At 36.1% G+C, this 21319-nt stretch overlaps 1 protein-coding gene across 1 annotated transcript in view; it reads left to right on the top strand.

The window, feature by feature from the left end:
• The first annotated feature begins 1723 nt into the window (after nucleotides 1–1723).
• Nucleotides 1724–21319, top strand: part of LOC125844673 (DNA-directed RNA polymerase III subunit 1) — a 34823-nt gene continuing 15227 nt past the window's right edge. The window contains exons 1-13 of the mRNA XM_049523990.1: nucleotides 1724–1869; nucleotides 1995–2124; nucleotides 3825–3974; nucleotides 5802–5979; nucleotides 7439–7608; nucleotides 7768–7880; nucleotides 8732–8828; nucleotides 11616–11831; nucleotides 11911–12059; nucleotides 12142–12283; nucleotides 12400–12540; nucleotides 13943–14131; nucleotides 15452–15647. Of these exons, the coding sequence (XP_049379947.1) occupies nucleotides 1799–1869; nucleotides 1995–2124; nucleotides 3825–3974; nucleotides 5802–5979; nucleotides 7439–7608; nucleotides 7768–7880; nucleotides 8732–8828; nucleotides 11616–11831; nucleotides 11911–12059; nucleotides 12142–12283; nucleotides 12400–12540; nucleotides 13943–14131; nucleotides 15452–15647 (1942 nt within the window). The 5' untranslated portion in view covers nucleotides 1724–1798. The remainder of the gene's footprint in view (nucleotides 1870–1994; nucleotides 2125–3824; nucleotides 3975–5801; nucleotides 5980–7438; nucleotides 7609–7767; nucleotides 7881–8731; nucleotides 8829–11615; nucleotides 11832–11910; nucleotides 12060–12141; nucleotides 12284–12399; nucleotides 12541–13942; nucleotides 14132–15451; nucleotides 15648–21319) is intronic.

Genomic DNA, 21319 nt, shown 5'->3' on the forward strand with positions numbered 1-21319 from the left:
GTTACTTTAGAAAAATTGTGGTCATTCACATTCACAAATAAAGAGGTTCAAGATATACATTTTAAATAATTAAATATTAATATGCTTCATTCAAATATTCTAAACACTAGAATAGAAAATTGGAAAGATTACTCATATAAGCAAACATATACTAGTTAATTACTTAACTATAGTTTGCTTTAATTACAATTTGTGACCTACTTTTAGCTATAATTACGCGGCTCAACTTTCTAGTTTTGTATAATTCACACTTTTGTATAATTTGGAATTTGTATAACTTTTGTATAATTCGGAATTGTATAATATAATTTGTATACTTGTTTACACTTTCGATGTTTGTAATTGTATAAATTTGTTATTTCGAGTTTATACAAAAATAACTGAATTATACAAATGTACTTGCGAATTATACGAACCTACGAATTATACAAATCCGCGAATTATATAAACGAGGCTCCTTAAACTATAGCTACAACCCGTACATATACAAACTATAGCTATGAAACATAATTAAGTTTATTATCGTTGTGAAAGTTCTTGTAAAAATTATCTATATCAAAGGAATTGAAAGCCTATAAATCCATTCAATTCTTTCACTTTATCATCAAATATAAACTATAAAGTATTGATATGTTGGGACCACTGACTAGACTGAGGGAAGCAGATCTAATTTGGATTTCTACTATGCTACCTAGACAAAGGGTGATTATGTGGCTAGCATACCAGAATAAGTTGCTCACATAGAGGATGATGAAGTTTCAAATTTCAGTTATAGGAGACACTGACTTTTGTTTGTGTGCAATGACTACGCTAGAGAATCAACAACAACTTTTGCTTTCTTTTTCTTTTTTCTTTGCAAGTGCGTTGGAGGTCTAGTTCAAAGCTGTATAATTTTTCTAGAAGGGGATTTAGATCACTAGATGCTCTTAGATTGTAAAGATCACTAGATTGCTAGTTGATTAAGTTGTATGATAATATTCACATCTTATTGCAAAAAAAATAAAATAGTTACATATAGTGATTGAATAACACAATGCTCACAAACATAGTATTTCCTTAATTTTATATTATTAGTTGTTCATTTGTGCTTACACACCTATTAAAAAATTATAAATAAGAAGAATTGTTTTATTAATTTATCTGTGTTATAAAATATTATAGTGTGGATGTCCACTACACCAAGAAGTTACTCTCACCCATTATCTCCATTACTTTCCTCCATTATGAAGATAACCATAACCTCCATAACCTCCAACTTTATAACACCATTATTCTTGTAACCTTTCACTTTCATAACCTCCTTCATTATATTCATATTAATGTCATGTTTATGACTAACCTTTTGTATGCCTCTATGTTACACTATAAATAGAGGTAAGGGTTCATATTGTATACACTTGAAGACTTGGAATAATAAGAAAAGCTCTCATCTCTTGTTTTACTATTTCTATTGCTATCATCTTTTATATTTCTTGTCTTGTTTTACTTTAGTTTTACAACAATCTGTAAGTTTTTTTTTTTTTTAAAAGGAAAAACAACTAAAAAATTGAGAGTGGTGAGAATCGAACCCACAACCCTTTGAAAGGTGGCGAAAAAACTAAACAATATTTGCCAACTAACCTAGAACGAACTTTGCTCTCGCCGCCTTCGTTTTTAATTAAGGCCACTTAGGGTTTCTCTGTACTTCATATATAAACCGTCCATTGTTGTCACTGGCGCCCCATAAACCCCAGTAAGCATCTGCTTAAACCCCAGAAAAAACTGTCCTTTTTGAGTTTCCTGGGTGGTGCCCAGGAAGATGAAGAGAATACAAAATTCGTTGCAAGTCACCAAACAGCCCTACATTGAAGATGTTGGCCCTAGAAAGATGTTAGTAGTTGTTGATCATTTTTTTTTTTGATTATGTTTTCTGTTTTTTTGAATGTTGTTTGGGGTTAATGTTTTCATGATTGGATTTTGATTGTATCTATTTTGTTTTTATTGTTGTTGGACAGAAAAAGCATTAAATTTTCTCTCTTCTCTGAGTCTGAAATTTTGAAATCAGCTGAAGTTGAAGTCTACCTTGGGCTTTACTATGAATCTACTAAAAAGCCTATTCAAAATGGCTTGTTAGACCCCCGCATGGTAACTCTCTTATCTACATTGTTCATCGTGATAGAAGGCTATACTAGTATATAATTTGTGGTTCAATTTATGGAGGGATAGTTGTTGCCCTGGATTCTTTTTGGGGTTGCAGGGAGCAAAATGCAGTTTAGTTTTGTTTCTTGTCATAAATATACAATTTTTACACCAAATTAAGAGAAATCTGACTTCCCAGAATGATGGTATGCCGTGCTATCTATTCTTGAGCATCGAGAGACGACTGTAGAAAAGGAATGTGAAATTCTGTTTTCTTATAGATGAATGTTATCTTTAGTTTCTAGCTTGTATCCTTTTGAATTTTGAAGATTTTGATGCAAGGAAAATAGCTTTCCATTTGTTTTAAGAAGTTGGAACGTGTAGAACAGTAATTAGGTTCGTGTGTGCATTAGGAGTCTTTATGGTTAGAGACTTGTATCTCTGTGTAGAGATAACTGTGAAATTTGGAGTATTTCTAGTTTCAGGGAACTTCTTCTTTTTTTGTTGGGGAGGGGGTGTTGTGGTGGTGGGGTGAATGAGAACTCTCGATTTGTCTTAGAAGATGAATTTTGTAGTATTGGAATGAAATGGGCCTAATAGAGCAAAATAGATGAAATGAGGAATTAGTTTTTTTTTTGGAAAAATTACAGAAATCCCACCTTTTAGTTTACTTATTACCATTATCCCCTATAAGTTTTACAAATCTCCAAAATCCCTCATTTTCGCACATCAGATTAGTGTATCAGCGCTTATATTATTGTATCCGTTTGAGGGATTTCTGTAATTATAAACTTTTAAGGGATAAATTGTAATTTTGCCTTAAAAGTATGTGATTTCTGTAATTTGCCCCTTTTTTTTTTGGTAGTGCAGTGTGAAAAGGGGGGGGTGTCTCAAAATAGGATAATTATGCTAAGATAGCATGTCTATTTGTTTTTGGAGCATAGCATATGCAACCTTTTCGGAGATGAGTATTTCAGGAATGAAGACTTAGACTTAATTGGTTTGGCATGAAGTTTGTCTTTTCTAGGACTCTGATAAAGTACAGCCAAACACTCTCAGTAAGAAGAAAGTTGAGAGAATTGCTTGCTTATTCCTTCAAGCTTAGTTGGAAAATTCATAGTAAATACATGTATACAATTTCGGTTTAGCTAGAATTAAGATCTCTGTGTTTCATGAGTCCCAACTCTGACAGAACATGTGCCGAATACTATCCAAGAGACGAAGAAGTTGGATGAGAGCACCAAAAGAAAAATTAAACAAGAGCACCAATTTTAATTTCCAAAGTGGAATTTCTATTTCTTCAAAAGCTGTTTTGTAATTTTGCTCTTTTCACACCATAAAGTTCTCTATAGACAAAAAGTTTATGTTGTTGGTGCTTCTTTGCTTCTTTCCTCATGCGAATTTAGGACAGCAGAAAGTCTATAAAAGGATTTTTTGGTAAAGAATGGGAAATAAATCTTAGTTTAAAATTACGAGCTGTTCTACAGGTTTATAATTGCCAACAATTGATGAGCCACTCATAATAGTTTGAATGAGCAGAAGCTAAATGAAGTTATATTGATTTAGGAGTAGATGATGGAACAACAACCTTGAGCTTTGTGTTTCTCTCTGAGAATTCTCTTTATATATTTTCTGTCTACCAATTACTTTTTTGTGTCTTTGATGCTGATTTCCATATCTTGATTATAGGAAGTTTTGGATTTCAGGGACCTCCAAACAAGAGTGGATGTTGTGAAACATGTCATGGTAATTTTAGAGAGTGTCCAGGTCATTATGGGTACTTGGTTCTTGCTCTACCAGTTTATAATGTTGGATATTTAGGCACTGTGGTGGACATCTTGAAGTGCATATGCAAGGTGATATCTTGTTTGAACTTAACTTCTTTAATATTATACATCATTAGGTGATTTGTGTTTTAATGATTGAAAAAGCTATCCGTAGTTAATCTTTTCTGGTACGTCAACTTTTTACAACTCCGGCAGTTTTACTGGTACAGTGGCTGAAAATTTAATTTTTCTTCCACATCATATTGGTAGTAGTGAGGAAAAGTAATACCCAAATTGTTAGAAATTACTTTGGTTGAAAAAAGAGTCATTGGTAACTTTAATTTTAAGTTGTTAAATGATTAAATTTTGTCATAGTTTTTATGCTAAATCAAAGTTTTAGAAGTGTGAAAAGTATTCAGAGACGTTAACCAGCATAATGAGAAAAAAACACCTACTTTCCTATTATCCTCAAGGCAAATAAAACAGTATGTGGATCAACAGTCTAGATTATTGATGTAATACTTCTACTGTTAGAATTCTTAATTTTTTTTTTGATGCAATACTTGTGTAAACTGCCAAATTACAGCAAAAAATTTTCAGTTTAGAACAGACAAGAGAAATAGGTCATTTATTAGAAATAGGTTGCCTTTCTGATTGATATGACATAAATATTTTAGATAATTGCAGTTGTCGCAAACACTCTCAATACAGAAAAAGATAAGAAAACATGGGTATGAGCTTCTTAGAAACATCCCCCCCCCCCACGCGCACACACACACACACAAAAAGAAGCATGTCTGGTCCTTATGAACACTTTTGTTTCTGGTTGAAAAGAAAGAAGTAGAAATGCTCATAGAGATCAAAATGTGAAAGTCATTTTGGTAGAACCTGGTTCGGGGGCACAAAACATTTTTGAAACAAATTCAGAATAAAGAAGCAGAGGTTTGTACATATCACGGCATTGACGTCATGTTTGATTGATGAAATTGTTTCACCCAGAAAAAGAATGAAGGAAAGAAGAAGTAGATGAGAATGATTTTGAAGTTAGGGAAAAAAGGCAGTAATTTGAAATTAACATGTAAAAATTAGTAACTTTATATTAACACGATAGAAGAAGTAAATGGGATGTTTGGGGAGTAAGGCGCATGCAGTAATTTTAAATTAATATGTATAAAACTAGTAATTTTGTATTAACATGATAGTAGAAGTAAATGAGATGTTTGGGGAATAAGACTGCTATCACGCTGTTATCTTAAATTAACATGTAAAAGCTAGTTTCAGAGGCAACCAATATCTCTAAATCAAATTTAGAACAAAGAAAAAGAAGATTCTGATGGGGTTGGTGTATACGAAGAATTTTAAGGTGAATTAATTTGGGGGAAGGTAAAGGATGCCTGGTGCTGGGTAAGGTAGATTAATTATGGTGAAGGTTTAAAACGTATTCTATATGTGCAAACACGAAATTGCCTGTATTATGAATAAATTTTTTTTGCAATGGATTCATCTGCTGAAGGTAAAGTTAGTATCATCTGGTGGAGAATTGTCAGTGCAAAAGTTACTCAGATTGCGATATAACATAGGTCAGTAATAAAAATAAATATGAATAGTGATTAAGTAGAAATTGAACAATCTTCAAAAGCCAATTAGTAAGATTTCATGTCAGGACAATAATTTATTTGATTTTGATAATTTCACCTTGTTACCCCATTCCCCACTTGTGGGAGTACACGGGGTTTATTGTTGTTCCCGTGTCATGATGGTTTGGAGATAGTAAACTAATATTCGTGAAGTTTATGATGCCTTATTTGAGTTTAATTTTCGTTTTTTCCCCTTACACTAGCCTTGCTCAAGAGCTTGGTAGCTACTTTCCTTGTAGTGCTTTAATAATTTTCCTTGTGCAACTGCTTTCTTGATCAGTGCTGTTCCTCGATACTTCTGGATGACAAGGAGCGTCGAGACATTTTGAAGAAGATGAGAAATCCAAGAACTGAGTTTTTGAAGAAGAGTGAACTACATAAAAGGGTTGTGAAAAGGTGTAATGCCATGGCAGGTGGCCAGAAGACTGCGACATGTTCCAAATGCGGATACATGAATGGTTTGATATTCTTCTCCATCTCCATTGTTTTGGGTGAATTTGTTCGGTCTAGATTCCATCTACACTTCTATTGACTAGTCATTATACATTTGTGTTCCACATGTATTTCGCGTGATTATAAAGAGCATATTTGAAAATATCTTATGAAAATGTTGTATCAATAACCTAATTCGGAATCAAAATGATTCGGATATTCTTTGAACTTGTAAATGTGAACAAACATCATTTAGTCAAATATTAATGTGTGTAACAAATCTTTATTAAGTTGTAGGTTTTTAAGGGGGACAACTTGTGGGCCAGGGGTCAACCTGACAATAAGTATTGCCTCCTCGCCCATTTTTGTGATATACTTTATCACAACTTTTTAAAGATTAGTCAAATGACACAAACGTGGTGCATATGATAAGCTAAATTCTTGACCCTTCGGGGTGGCCCAGTGGTTTGAGCTTGGGACTTCCATGTTGGAGGTCTCAAGTTCGAAACCCCTTGCCAGTGAAAGCAAGGGGTTTGCCTTCTGGGTCGAGCTCGTCGCACCAGGCTTGCCTAGTGCGGGTTACCTCTCCTATGTGGTTTGCGAGCTATTGCATAGGAGCGGGGGTTTTACCCTGTGCGCACCCAAAGGGTAGCGGCTGCGGGTTTCCCTTGTCATCAAAAAAAAAAAAAAAAAAAGATAAGCTAAATTCTTTTTTTTTTGAGGAGCTATGATAAGCTAAATTCTATCTTACAATATGTGTATAAACACAATATAAATGATACTAGATGTAAAGACGATGTGTATGAGTGATTTTTCCACATTAGTAAAAGTATTTACCTTAAAAATATATCAAGCTTTATAAATTTTTTGTTGAACCATTTGACCATCTCACTAAAAGCATAAGTTGTTAGTGAGATCACACTTTTATTTACTCAGTTATGTCTTTAACATACCCCATCACGTGAGTGCATGATTCTTTATTCATGAGCCAAACATGTTAAAATTCATTTTAATATTGGGAGGGGCAGTAAGAATCGAACCCAGGACCTCTATCTTTTCTAGTACCATGTTGAAGTGTGCCACCATCTCATCGAAACCCTTCATTTGTTAGAAAAAGCACAATTTTTTTTTTTAATTTTATAAATAATCAATAAGAGAATTTATAAATACTTGTACTAAGCTAGTGGCTAGTGCAACAACCGTAGTTACAAATTGGGCAAATCTTCTATTGTTTCTAGCATTGCATGTATATTATGTACAATAATTAGTTTGCACCAAAAAGCTACCAAAAAGATATATCTATATTTAATGGGTATAAATGTCTCTCCTTTTGCTTGATTATTATGTCTTCCAACAGTTTCAAATGATTAATTTGAGAGTTTGATGAGATATTAGGGGAGGCTGCATTACTCTATGGTCTTGCACGGTCACAGTTCCCTCTCAATCTCGTTGTTTATTTTATTCTTTTATATTTGTTAATTGTAGGTATGGTGAAAAAGCTTCAGTTAAAAATCACACATGAACAAGGAAATCGTATCTTGGATGAGATCAATGTTGCTATCTCTGACAAGAGAGAGCTCAGGGCATCTGTTAGTGTGCCTCCAGAACTTGACCCAAAAGTAGTTTACTCCCTTTTCAAGAATATGTCCGATGAGGTATTGTTTAATATTTTGTTAATTCGTATGCCCTTTCGTCCTTCTTCTAAAGTAATTCACTTGGTTGTCTAGTCCTACTTTTTTATTATACTTTCTATCATTGTTCAGTTTCAACAAAGATTATACTTTCTACCATTGTTCTCTCATGATTCTGTGCAGGATTGTGAGTTACTCTACCTTAGTGATAGACCAGAAAAACTCCTTGTTACAAGTATTCCGGTGCCACCAATAGCTATTCGCCCTTCAGTATTTGTGGATGGTGGAACACAGAGGTCATATGCAACTTTTTTGACTTTTAACTTTTACTTTGATCTAGAGTGTATGTTGACAATAGAAGATATTTTAGTGCACAAATGTTTTTTCACACTTCAAAGTACCCTTCTCTGTCATTTTGGGTTCATAGGTAGCTGTACTACTTGTTTTGGGATGTGAACTTTTTGAGGTCCATATCTGTTTTGGGATGTCAATTTTGGGTTCATAGGTAGCATGCTTACAATACTTATATAACATCCATATCTGTTGAAATTTCTCAAGCAAAAGAACTCAGAGGAGTAGTCTTGATGCTTCCATCTTCTTACAAATTTTCTTCACTTTGGAGGCTTCCTTCAGTGCAAAGCATAGCCATTCCACTGGCTTCTGGCTAGAAAAGGTTCTTCTTATCATGTTTCAATCTCGTTCTGTCCAGTTGTACCAAGTCTCTCCACGAGATTCTTCCCTGGTGATGTCATATGATTTGAAACCAATGGAAAGATAGGTCAAATTGTCTTCCATCTTGGCTTGGTTAAGATTTCCGGCCAAGGGGGTTGCCAGATTATACACTCTAAGTTGACTTTCTGTTGGTTGAAAAGGTTAGAAAAAGTTTACCTCGGGGGATGTGCCTGGGAACATTTTTTACTCTGCCTGTATTAGCTCAATTTGTTTTTGTTCTATGAAACTTCAATCCCTGAGATTGTCATCAATACTCTTCTTCTTCTGTAGCTTTACATGATTGACACATTGGTATTCTGATAGATGCTCAATTACCACTTGAAGCCTGGCTTTGTATTTGCTGTGCTATTATCTTTCACATTAATATTCAAATACTTTTGACAACTCCCTGAAGTTGTTTAGTTGCTTGTTGCAGCAATGAGAATGACATCACGGAGAGGCTTAAGCGCATTATTCAAGCGAATGCCAGTCTTCATCAAGAGATGTCTGATTCCAGTCCTGTTAAGAGTCTGGTAAGTTTTGGTTGACTTCCTGCTCTTTTTGAAAGTTAATGATTCAGTGTTCTCAGTTATCATCTTTTTGTAACTTTTTTTTGATTGTCAATTAGATGGAATATTTACCATGTTTCTCCTGGACTTCATATTTAATGTGTTGCATTTCTTTTATGTTATAGTTGAATTGTGTACTTGATGAGAAGTATTAAGCATATTTTGATATCTACTGTATTTTACTCTTTGCCAAAATATTTTATGTCACATAGGAGACATTTTAGGAGTCTATTTTTCTTAAAAGTGATGTTGAGGAGCCTAATATTATTGCAACTCCCTTTCCATAATTGTGGGTGTCTATGCGTGTTTGGTTTTTCTTGCAACAAGTATTGTTTTTTTATTTGGATGACCGTGGTGTCTGGGCTAGCTTTCGCGCACCTCGACTAATTCAACGAGATACCTACCACCTCCCACCAACAACAAGTTCTAGGTAACTCTGTTCACCAGGCTATGACAGATGAGAAGAATCACCTAGTGTTTTTTGTCTCCGCTGAGTTTGCAACAAGTATTGTTTAGAGTGTTAACAGGAATCTCAATTAGTCACAGTTCATATTGATGTTTTAGAGTTGTATAAAATCCCGTGGTAGATATTAGAGCATCCGGAGAAAGTTTATTAATATTATGGGCCACTTAACCCTCTGCATGAAGGTTTCAGTTAAATGCTTAGGTCTTTGATGTGGTATCTGAGCCCGTCTTTGTTGGTCGTGTAGAAAATTGACCTTGGATCTAATTTAACCCCCAAGCTAATTCATCCAACGAAGATTGTACATGCCACATATATGAAGACAAACAACAAATTCCCTCACAAATGTGTAGCACTCTTAACACCCCCTCCCCCGGGCATGCCCAGGATTGGACATTTGAACTGTTTATAAAATAATGTGGGCCCAACACTGGAAACCCATCAACAGGAATGGGGCTGATCTTTACACCAAGGGAAGACAATGGAGCTTGGGGCGTAATTCAACCCAAAATTTAACTACTAATGTGAGAATTGTCCAAAATTATATAAAGACAATGACACATTTTCTCACCTTGTCTTGAAGCCTTAACATTTCATGTTTCCTCATTTGTAGGTCCACATTCAAGTCCACTTGTGAACCTCAAAAACTGAGTTGTGTGTGAGGTATATAGAGCCTCACATCTGATAAATAAGGGCATCCAATGGGGATTTAAAGGTCTTAGGGTCACTTCACTTGATTTTAGGTTTTAGGTTGGATTTACCGGTTCTTTCACCCTCAATACTTGGGGTCATATACTAGCAGCACATCATGCCAAGGTCCAAGCAAAAGAATTAGACCCACGTGTTTTGGGGTGTGTTACAAGGCTACCTAAATAATTTAAGTATTCCTTCTTTAGCAAACTAGATGAAGCAATTCACGATCTTCTAAAAAGTTGGTGGAATATGCATTATTGTTTATGTTTGAACTGCGTAAAGCTGCCCCAGGGGTTGTACCTCAATCAGAATAGTAGAAGACCTCTGCTTAGTAACTTGTAGTGGAATATCTGGGAGATCATCTCAAGGTATGGGGTTGTAGAGGAAGGTAGTGAAAAAGATGCAATCTTGTTAAGAAACCAAGAGCGTAAAAATTGGGAAGTTTATTCTTGGACATCCAAGTGGCAGTGGCAGTTGTTAGTTGCGGGTTGCAAATTTCTGTTTTTTCTTGTGGTCACTTCATTTTCACCTTGCCATTTCTGTCAACTCATTATCAGGTTGTAATTGCTGTGTGTTATTTTCTATCATTAGCTTTTTCCCATGGTAGAAAAGAACCAACTGATAACTTTATTTTCAATTTAGACGCATTCTTTAAGATTTAGGATGCAATAGCATGTACATTACAACTGATGGGAATTCTTTCATACATTGTGCGCTTCTGCACCTTTGGGTTGGTCCTTTTGTACTCTCTGGCTTAGCAGATAAAATTCTAGCCCTTTTGCATTAATACTAGAAATACTTTCTCCCATTTTTATATATAAAAAATGGATTACATTCTCCCATTTCTATATATAAAAAAATGGATTACATTCTCCCATCCAAATTGACCTTCTTACCTCCTTTATATGAATCGGAGAATTGATCCATATTATACCTGTGGAGAGAGCTACTACAGTAGATTTTTAACCCATGTTAGGTAAATTATTTATCAAATAGCAGTTTCAAAAAAAATTATTTATGAAATAGTTTTTTTTACTGTTGAAAGCTACTGTTAATTCTTGGTATTTGCATACACCATTGCAAATTACTGTCTCTTCAAGATTAAATGGCTAGGATAGTGTAGGGTTTTGAAAATCTATCTTCTGTAATAGCGATTTGACTTGATTTGTCTAGCAGTCCTGTTAGTTCTGCTAAATCTCAGCACTACGTCACCCATTTATATCCTTTTGAAATATGTGCTTGTTCCCTTCATGATATCAATCACTTGAGTCTAGATATCAATCTCACTAAACTGTGTGTTCCCTGGTGAAACACTAGAAAATGATCTTTGAACTTTTTGACATTGGTTTGATATAGTTACTGAGTGTTTTGGTGTGAGCTTTCTTGTGAGAGATATATGTCAGTAAAAGTTCATTTAGGCCACACTCAAGGTGTGTAACAGGCAGGGTTTATCCAAACATCAGGGCTATTTGAATTTTATGCTTTGTGCATCAATTATTGTCAATTTGCTGATGCATGTTGACCAGATATTTTCTGTCTATTAATGCTACTCAGACTTCCATTTTAGCTTACTCGATGTTACAACATTGATATAGAATCTTTGGATTGATCTGCAAATGGAAGTTGCACAATATATAAACAGTGATGTTCGTGGAGTGCCACTACATATGCAAGCTCAGAGACCATTGAGTGGTTTCACTCAACGTCTTAAAGGAAAGCAGGGACGATTCCGTGGAAATCTCTCAGGAAAGCGCGTGGAATATACGGGCCGAACTGTTATATCTCCTGATCCAAATTTGAAAATTACAGAGGTCTGACACGGAACTAGTGTTTGATCGATATTAATCATTTAATTTGACTGTGAAGGGAGAATCACTAATGCATATGCAGGTTGCCATTCCAATACTGATGGCTCAAATTTTAACATATCCTGAGCGAGTTTCCCAGCACAATATAGAGAAGTTGAGGCAATGTGTTCGTAATGGACCAAATAAGTATCCTGGTGCGAAGTTTATCAGGCATCCTGATGGATCTGAGATGTAAGAACTGTACTTTTTTCAACCCTTCATGTAAATCGCATGCATAAATCTTCTAAAGTCTTATCTTAATTCTATAATGCAGATCGTTGATGTTCACTTCTAGAAAGCGTCATGCTGATGAATTGAAATTTGGTTATATTGTTGATCGACATCTAGAAGATGGAGATATAGTCCTGTTTAACAGACAGCCAAGTCTGCATAGAATGTCAATCATGTCTCATCGGGTAACTATTATTTGATCGAAATGCATGAATGAATATTTTGCTTACTCATGTCCAGGCAGTGGAGAGCCTTTGGATAATTCTGTCTTCAAATTATAAATTTTTATTTTTTCTGGCAGGCAAGGATAATGCCATGGCGCACATTGAGATTTAATGAATCTGTATGCAACCCTTATAATGCCGATTTTGATGGTGATGAGATGAATATGCATGTGCCACAAACAGAAGAGGCGAGGACAGAGGCTCTTATGTTAATGGGGGTAAGTTTACTGCTTCGTCCATCTTTACTTGACATATGTGGATAAGAAGTAAAATGGTAGTGTTTTGAGTTAGCTAGACAAAGGTTTGAAATTATAGTTATGTGTGAAAGAGAAGTCCAGCTGAGAAAGTCCACATCCTAGTTCATTGTGAGGGTAAACATTTGATGTGTTGAGGAGAAGTGGACTAATACAGAAATATGGTCAATACTATCCAATCGATTCACTTGTATTCAAATTTAAAAGAAATAATTTGCTTGGTATACTATAGTTTTCGATTTTATTTTATGTACATTATAAAGTACTCCCACCATTTAACTTTATGTGGAAAAGTTAGAGGTACTATTGTCAAAGTACTTGATTTTTGGCGTTAATTCGAACATAGATTCATTAATTTTTGGAATTAAATTTACATATTTGAAAACTTCATTAAAAATACTATAAGTCATGATAGTAAACAATTCAAAATATTTAAGAGAAGCATGCTTAATTAGCAACCTCTTTGACTCCCTAAATGGTAAGGTAGCAGCATAAATTGGAAAAAAGTATAAACTCTGGGAAGAACCAACAGATTCAATATTGGACGACTTAATATATTCGAGTGGTATGTCAGTTTGGGTGTTTTCTGTTACATTTATGCATCTTAGAGTCTACTGCTTAAGGTCATCTAATTGAAAGATGACTGTGATGTCTCAACGGCTCCATATAAGGCCATCTATTTGATAGATGACCGTGATGTATCAAGGGGTCCATATCCTTGATGTTGTTTGCTTTGCCTTTTCCCTTTTCCAAAGCAAGGAAACTTTTCCTTTTCCCCTTTTTACTCTATCTCTTTGTGATTAATACTCTCTTTTCCTGTTGGGGATAAAATATAGATTTGTTGCTTCCATTGTCAATAGTGTTTGTCTGTTTGAAAGGTCAGTTGGCATATCAGAATGGCATCTTCTTAAAATCATGACGAAATCCCTACCTGCTTATTTGCTGAAGTTATTTAATAGGATCTATAGGCATATGTTACAAGATTGAGGGGAGGGATTTCGGTTGCTTCTTTATTATTCCAGTGAAGCATCTTCTCTTCTGTTCCTTTATTGAGATTTTTGCTTAAGGCTTTCCAAGCAAGGTCAAGGTTTCGTCATCTATGCTTTACTAATATGTATTACATTTCGGTTTGGAAGTTTCTGAAAGTTATTACAGGAAACCTGAAAAGCAAATCCTTCAAACTCTCATCTTTTTTGATGACATCAAACTCTCATCTTTTTAATGATATCTAGTTGCAAAAATGTGGCAGAAATTGTGTCAGTCTGTCCTCTACTGTGACCAAAGCAGGCTATGAAGAAATACCGAATTTGTCTTTACTTGTTTACATGTTAGTTTTCTTCTTTATGTGTTTGTGATGAAAATGCAGGTTCAAAACAATTTATGCACTCCGAAGAGTGGAGAAATTTTGGTTGCTTCCACCCAGGATTTTCTGACGTCTTCCTTTCTCATTACGAGGAAGGACACATTCTATAACCGTGCTTCCTTTTCACTTATTTGTTCATATATGGGTGACGCAATGGATCCTACAGATTTACCATCTCCAGCATTTATTAAGGTTTGGTTAAACCTCGAAAGAGCGTGAACTTTTACTTCCGTTTGTTGCCTGATTGATGAAGTTCTTGTTTTCAAACAACTCTCTTTTCTGTGATCCTCTTTCGATTCCTCTATGTGCTCCTTTCATGTCTCTAGCTTACTTGATGATTGGTCAGACAGATATAAGGCTTTACAAGCCGGGGAAGTGTTCAGGCAGATTTTTGAAAAATCCATAAGTAGCAATTGCACAGATTCAACATTTGAACTACAGCGGTTGTGAAGAATAAATTAATAAAGAAATACTCTCTGGGAAAGTGCATTTCACAAATGTTAAGCATATGGGAACCTGCATTTTTACATTATGGCAACAACCTTTTAGGTATTTTTGCTGGTTATGGAGCTTTCATACCCACACCATAAGCTGATATCCACTTTTTTTCTTTTGCAAGTATGTGTTGGCACCTCTTTCCGTCTGTTAGTGAAGATGAGGCCTTTGTAAAAAAAAGAATACTCTGGATTTAGTTATTTTTAGTTCTGTGTCTCATGAGGGCATGTTGGTGGCAGAATTTGTGGGTGAAATAGTCCACATATGACCATACTTTCTTTCCCCCTAATTCTCTCTCTCTCACACATAGATTTTGTTAGGTCAAGTTGTAGATAAGTGTGTAATTGAGAGAAAGAAAAGGGAACAGAGGTTATCGGGATGTTGTTCTGGAGGGAGGTGCCTATGTATAGGATAAGGGCAGTTAAGTTGCTTCAACAATTTCTTTCCTTATTTTCTTTATTTCCCTTCTTATTTAATTCTTTAGGCAACATAGAGTAAGTGAATAGGGCTGTTGCCCTAATAAAGGAAACTATTTAGTGACATTTGACCCTTTTTTGTGTTAATTGTGCTAAAATTGAAAAAATATCATTTGATTGAATTTTTGATCTTTGAAGCCTTTTGGCCTGTCATCTTTCTTCCTAGATATTTGATTTGAACTGGAATATGGATATTAACACTAACCAAAATCACTGCACATTCCCTTTTTTAATTAGTTGGTGGTATTTATCGAGTTCTTTTTCATCTTAATTTTTTACTGTTGTATTGTTCAAGCCTGTTTGTAAATACTTTTCTTGAGCTGAGGGTGTTATCGGCAATAACCTCTCTAACCTCACCCAAGGTAGGGGTAAGGTCTGCATACACCCACCCTCCCCAGACCCCACTTATGGGATTACACAGGGTGTTGTTGTTGGTATTCATTGGATTCTGTTTCCATCTTTTTTTGAAATGCTAAAGCCAGTAGAATTTACTGCCTGTCTTGTCTTTGGATCTTCAATTGACTGAGGTGGCCTTTTACAGCCGGTTGAGCTGTGGACTGGGAAACAACTTTTCCATATGCTACTGCGTCCGTATTCAAAGATGAGAGTCTATGTAAATCTAACAGTCACAGAAAAGAGTTACAGTGGGAAAGGGGAAACAATGTGCCCAAGTGATGGATTTGTTTATTTCCGTAATAGCGAACTGATCAGCGGGCAGCTCGGGAAGGCTACACTAGGTGAGTTTACCTTTAGTGCCCCCTTGTTGAATCTGACATGATTTTCTTCTTATTTACTAAATAATTTGGTTCTGTTGATCCTCCTGAGGTACATTTGGGATTTCTTTTTTTGATGAAGTAAGATGTTGTATTTGAAAGGCATAAAGGAGATGCAAGTTACATACACAAAAATATGGTTAACTCCTGAGAACAAAAACACCTGTTGAGAACAAAAACACCTGTTTAATCAGGGAGTTAGCCACAAGCAAAAGAATGATCGCTTACCCATATTGAGGGAGCTAATGAAATCTAAGACGGGTAATATATCATTAACAAGGGATGAATTGCTCCAATAGAAGAGGTTAATAAGGCAAAAGGATTTCAAACTTCTAATTGGAGTTGAGATGCCATCAAAACATCTAAGATCCTTTCATTTCAATTACACCAAAATATACATCATAGAATCATCTGCCAGGTCTTCTTGATGGGGCTATCAACTTCTCCAAGACTCCAACTTCCCACTACTTCTTTGACACTGGGGGAGAATCCAGTTGATACCAGCAATTGAAATGAACAAACAAATGCTTTCATGGGAAATACACAACACAATTTTAAATTCTTTTTTGTTCCATTGCATCTGGGGTGAAGTATGTTGGAGAAACTTTGTGCTGCAGTGACGAAAGAAATGAAAAAATTATTAATATGGCAAAAGATAGTAAAAAAATCTTCTTTTGGGGAGAAAAGTGGGGACATGGTGAAACAAGTCGGGTTGGAATTTTAGTATAGGATTACCACAATGGAGTGGGCTTGACCATGGTGGGGAAGCATCCCTAACCCACTCTATACTTATCTCTAATTTATGATATTTCAATATATTTGCTCGTGAAATTGAATCTTTTGGTGTCTTCACCTGCAAAGCATTTCATCTTCTTAATCCAATCAAATGCTCATAGGTCGCTTGGTAGTACCTTAGACATTGTCCCAAGATTTAAAATTATATGCATGATTGGGTTATAGATAATTCTATTTTTATCAATCTTCTTTTGGGGACATTTGAATTGTTTTACAACATAACCAATTGCTAATGTCTTGGGATAAACATTAGCTCCTACTTACATTTTAAAACAAATTTTAGGTAAGTCTTCTTTACCATTGATTTTCCATCACATATATCATATGGGTGGATCATCCTTAAGCTCGTCATTTACGGGGAAAAAAAATGCTCTACCCTAAATTTACTGGAAACCATCAGGATTACCCTAAAAAACTCCTGTTGTCTTTCCGTTTTCCTACATTGTAAGTTATCATCATCATACATGTAATGAATGGCCTTGAGGTTTCAAAAAAGTTTATTTCTTCATAACAAACAACAACAACAACAACAACAACATACCCAGTGAAATCCCACTAGGTGGGGTAGAGTGTACGCAGACCTTGCCACTACCTCGTGGAGGTAGAGAGGCTGTTTCCGAAAGACCCTCAGCTCAAGTACATCAAATCCAAGTAAAAGGAGAGGAAAACAGTGTATAAAACATAACATCCAATAAGAAAGATAGTATATAATCAACAAAGGAGACAATAACATCAATAAAATAATGTGAGAAGTGAAACGCAGTAAACAACATAAGGCTATAGGTATCACAGACAAGAACTGCAAGTGCAAGGCTAGGACAACTACAAACGCTAACCCTACTAGCCTTCGACCTTAATACGCGACCTCCACTCCTTCCTATCTAGAGTCATGTCTTCGGTAATGTGAAGCTGAGCCAAGTCCTGTCTAATCACCTCTCCCCAATACTTCTTAGGCCTACCTCTACCCCCTCCGCGTACCCTCTACAACCAGCCCCTCACACCTCCTCACTGGGGCATTTGCGCACCGTCTCTTCACATGTCCAAACCATCTCAGTTTTGCTTCCCTCAGCTTGTCCACCACAGAGGCCACTCCCACCTTCTCCCGGATAACCTCATTCCTAATCTTATCGCTCCTAGTGTGCCCACACATCCATCTTAACATCCTCATCTCCGCAACATGCATTATTTGAACATGTGAGTTCTTGACTGGCCAACACTCCGCTCTATACAACAAGGCCGGTCTAACTACCACTCTGTAGAACTTACCTTTAAGTCTAGGTGGAATTTTCTTATCACACAAGACTCCAGAGGCAAGCCTCCATTTCATCCAAGCAACCCCAATGCGATGTGTGACATCATCGTCGATGTCGCCACTTCCTTGGATTACAGACCCAAGATACTTAAAACTATCTTTCTTAGGAATGATCTGTGTGGCAAGTCTCACTTCCACATCTGCCTCATCCAACGCATCACTGAATTTGCACCCCAAATATTATGTTTTGGTCCTACTCAACCTGAACTCTTTGGACTCCAGTGTTTGTCTCCACACCTCCAACCTTGCATTAACTCTGTCTCGCGTCTCATCAATCAGTACTATGTCATTCGCAAATAACATACACCATGGGACCTTCTCTTGAATAGACCACGTCAACTCATCCATCACCAAAGCAAATAGAAAAGGGCTAAGGATTGATCCTTGGTGCAGCCCCATCTCAACTGGAAAATGTTCCGAGTCATCTCCAACCGTTCTAACCCGAGTCTTGGCTCCACCGTACATGTCCTTTATCGCCCTAATATAAATCATCGGGACACCTTTAGCCTCCAAGCACCTCCAGAGGACATTCCTTGGTACTTTGTCATAGGCCTTTTCAAGGTCAATGAACACCATATGTAGGTCTCTCTTCCTTTCTCTATATTTTTCTACCAGTCTTCGCATAAGATGAATGGCTTCGGTAGTCGATCGTCCCGGCATGAATCCAAACTGATTCTCAGAAATGGACACTCCTCTTCTCACCCTCATCTCCACCACTCTCTCCCAAATCTTCATAGTATGACTTAGCAATTTGATACCCCTGTAGTTGTTACAGTTCTGGATATCACCCTTGTTTTTATACAACGGCACCATTGTACTCCACCTCCATTCATCAGGCATCTTTGCTTTCTTAAAAATAACATTAAACAGCCCAGTTAACCACTCAATACCTGCCTTGTCCGCGCTCTTCCAAAACTCCACCGGAATCTCATCGGGTCCGGTCGCTCTTCCCTTGTTCATCCTACTAATAGCACGTATAACCTCCTCGATCCTAAAACACCTACAGTACCCAAAGTCCCGAAGTCTTTCAGAGTGCGCCAAATCACCCAACACAATGTCTTTGCCCCCTTTTTCATTTAAAAGTTTGTGAAAGTATCTTCGCCATCTTTGCTTGATGGAGATCTCATCCACCAATACTTTGCCTTCCTCATCCTTGATACGCTTCACTTGGTCCAAGTTGCGAGCCTTCCTCTCTCTTGCTTTTGCGAGCCTATACAATTTCTTATCCCCACCTTTGTCCCCCAGCTCGACATACAAGCGTTCGAAAGCTGCCGTCTTAGCCTTCGTAACTGCTAACTTAGCTTTTGTCTTTGTTGTCTTATAAACTTTCTTAAGCGTCAGCTTCTCTTACAAACCAAGGTTGAAATTTCTGGGAACTCCAGGAAATATGTAACAGGATGTTCCTAAAGATGCTGTTGTCTGGTTGGTCTTTGATGTACCTTTCTGTACCTTCTTGGTACTTTTTAAATAAAATTTTACCTTATAGAGAAAAAACAAGGTTGTACAAGATAATGGAAGTTCCTTTTTAAAAAGAAAATGAGGGAAATGTTTTTCCTCTAGTATCTTGTAAAATAGTAATTTTTTCTACAAGGAAGGGGTTTTAGAGATATGAAGAATATCTATATTCAATGTGACATTGTTAGGGAAGTAGTTGTAGAGATACCTGGGAAGAGAAGAACGAAAAAGGGTGATAATTTACTATAGAGGAGCCAAGTGTAGATGGTTTAATGACAAGCAAGGCAATTGTATGGAGTGGGTGTGTCAAAAGGGATTGTGTAAGGAAGAAATGGTTTCGCAGAGCAAATACGACATACTGTAAATAATGGTGAAAGAGTAATTTTTGACAGGACTTGCAGTGCAAAAAAATAAACAAGCCCTGAAAGATGCACTCATGTAGGTGTTTAGCATGGAATTATATTGGTGATTTTTTATGGAGGGCTAGGGGAATTGTTTTGGGAGTTTACTGCTAGACGACTCTCTGGTATTATAAATAGGAGGAAGTGAAGGAATTCCTAAATAAGCTTTATGAATAACCAGTAGGGGTAGGGATTGAAGGGTAGACACAAGGGTGACGGGGAAAGGGATGAAGACTTCTAAAATAAAAAAATTCTACTAGGAGATTGGAAGAAAGCGTGAAATGCTCAGGCACCAATTTTTTTTTGTTCTCACAAGGATTAACTTGAAAATAAGAAAGTTGTTTACATAAGGAGTATAAAGAAAATCAAGAAATTGTTCATCTTCTAATGAGTTGCAGGTTCACTGCTCAGCTAAGAAATTTTCAATGCTTAATATTTAATGGATGTTGCTGAAGACTGCATGGGAGGGCATTCACAAATTGGAGATTGTAGAAAATTGGCTACAAAGAATGATGGCTTAAAATACCATACCACTGTGTATATTCCGGAACAATAAAATAAGATTGTTTGAAATAGCATGAGATGTAAGAAGTATAATATGTCTTCTGTTACTTATGTATAGATGATTTCAGATAGTTCTATATGATTGTTGAGCTACTTATGCACTTCGTACATACTTTTACATCATTTTGATATTATATTAATGAAATATTATTCACTTATCAAAAAATAAATAAGGAAAGGAAGAACCGGTTTCGAATAAAATCTATGAAGGATAACAAAAGATCAGGCAAGAAAATTGCATTGCATATTTGTATTTTTGGTGTAAACAGGAATGTATAGAGGAGGTAGAGCAACTAGTAGATATGTTAGGATCTTTGTAATTAGCCTTCCTAGCCCCTCTATGTACGAATTTTTGGAGGTCACCAGCATAGCCTTAATGCTGAGGAATACAACATTACTAATTTCAAAAAAAAAAAAAAAAAAAAGTAACTGCTACTGCTTTGGGAGGATAAATAGCACTAGTAAGATTAAAGAAATAGTCACAGGACAGTAAAAATGAAAATAATCCAGAGTAGGGGGGTTTCCTCTATCATGAGGGAGCAAGGCACATGAGGGACAAGTCTTCTCATCATGGAAGTGGGGTGGAAGGGAGATAACCAAAAAGATGCTGATGCAAAGGTGATTGGACATGGTGTTAGAGGGTTGGGGGGAATGGATAGAGATGGTGAATAATGAGAAACCATATCAGTGATAGGGGCAATAAATGGTAAATTAGTTGCCTTTTTCCCTTTTAACATTTCATGGTGGTTATGGTTTATTAGGTATTAACCATATGGGATCTAATCCCATTTAATTTGAAGATATGATTTTAGTTCGATTAATTTATAGAACTTCCATTGGATTGCAGAAGTACTTGAAAAAATATTCAAACTCCTTGTGTATGGCTAGACTGGATAAGATCTTTATATACGGGGACTGTCACTTTGTTCTAAACTCCTTACTGCTTTCACCATATTATTTGCCTAGAACATTCTTGCTCAATCTTCTTTAGTAATTCTCATGTAAGATTATAGTACTTGGAGGTAAGGGGCTTTTTTCTTTAAAGAAAGTGAATTGGGCATTTTGGATTTAACAACTTTTGTTTGATCACAGCCACAACCGTTCATAAT

The sequence above is a fragment of the Solanum stenotomum genome, chromosome 11 (assembly GCF_019186545.1).
Source record: "Solanum stenotomum isolate F172 chromosome 11, ASM1918654v1, whole genome shotgun sequence".
Taxonomy (NCBI): domain Eukaryota; kingdom Viridiplantae; phylum Streptophyta; class Magnoliopsida; order Solanales; family Solanaceae; genus Solanum; species Solanum stenotomum.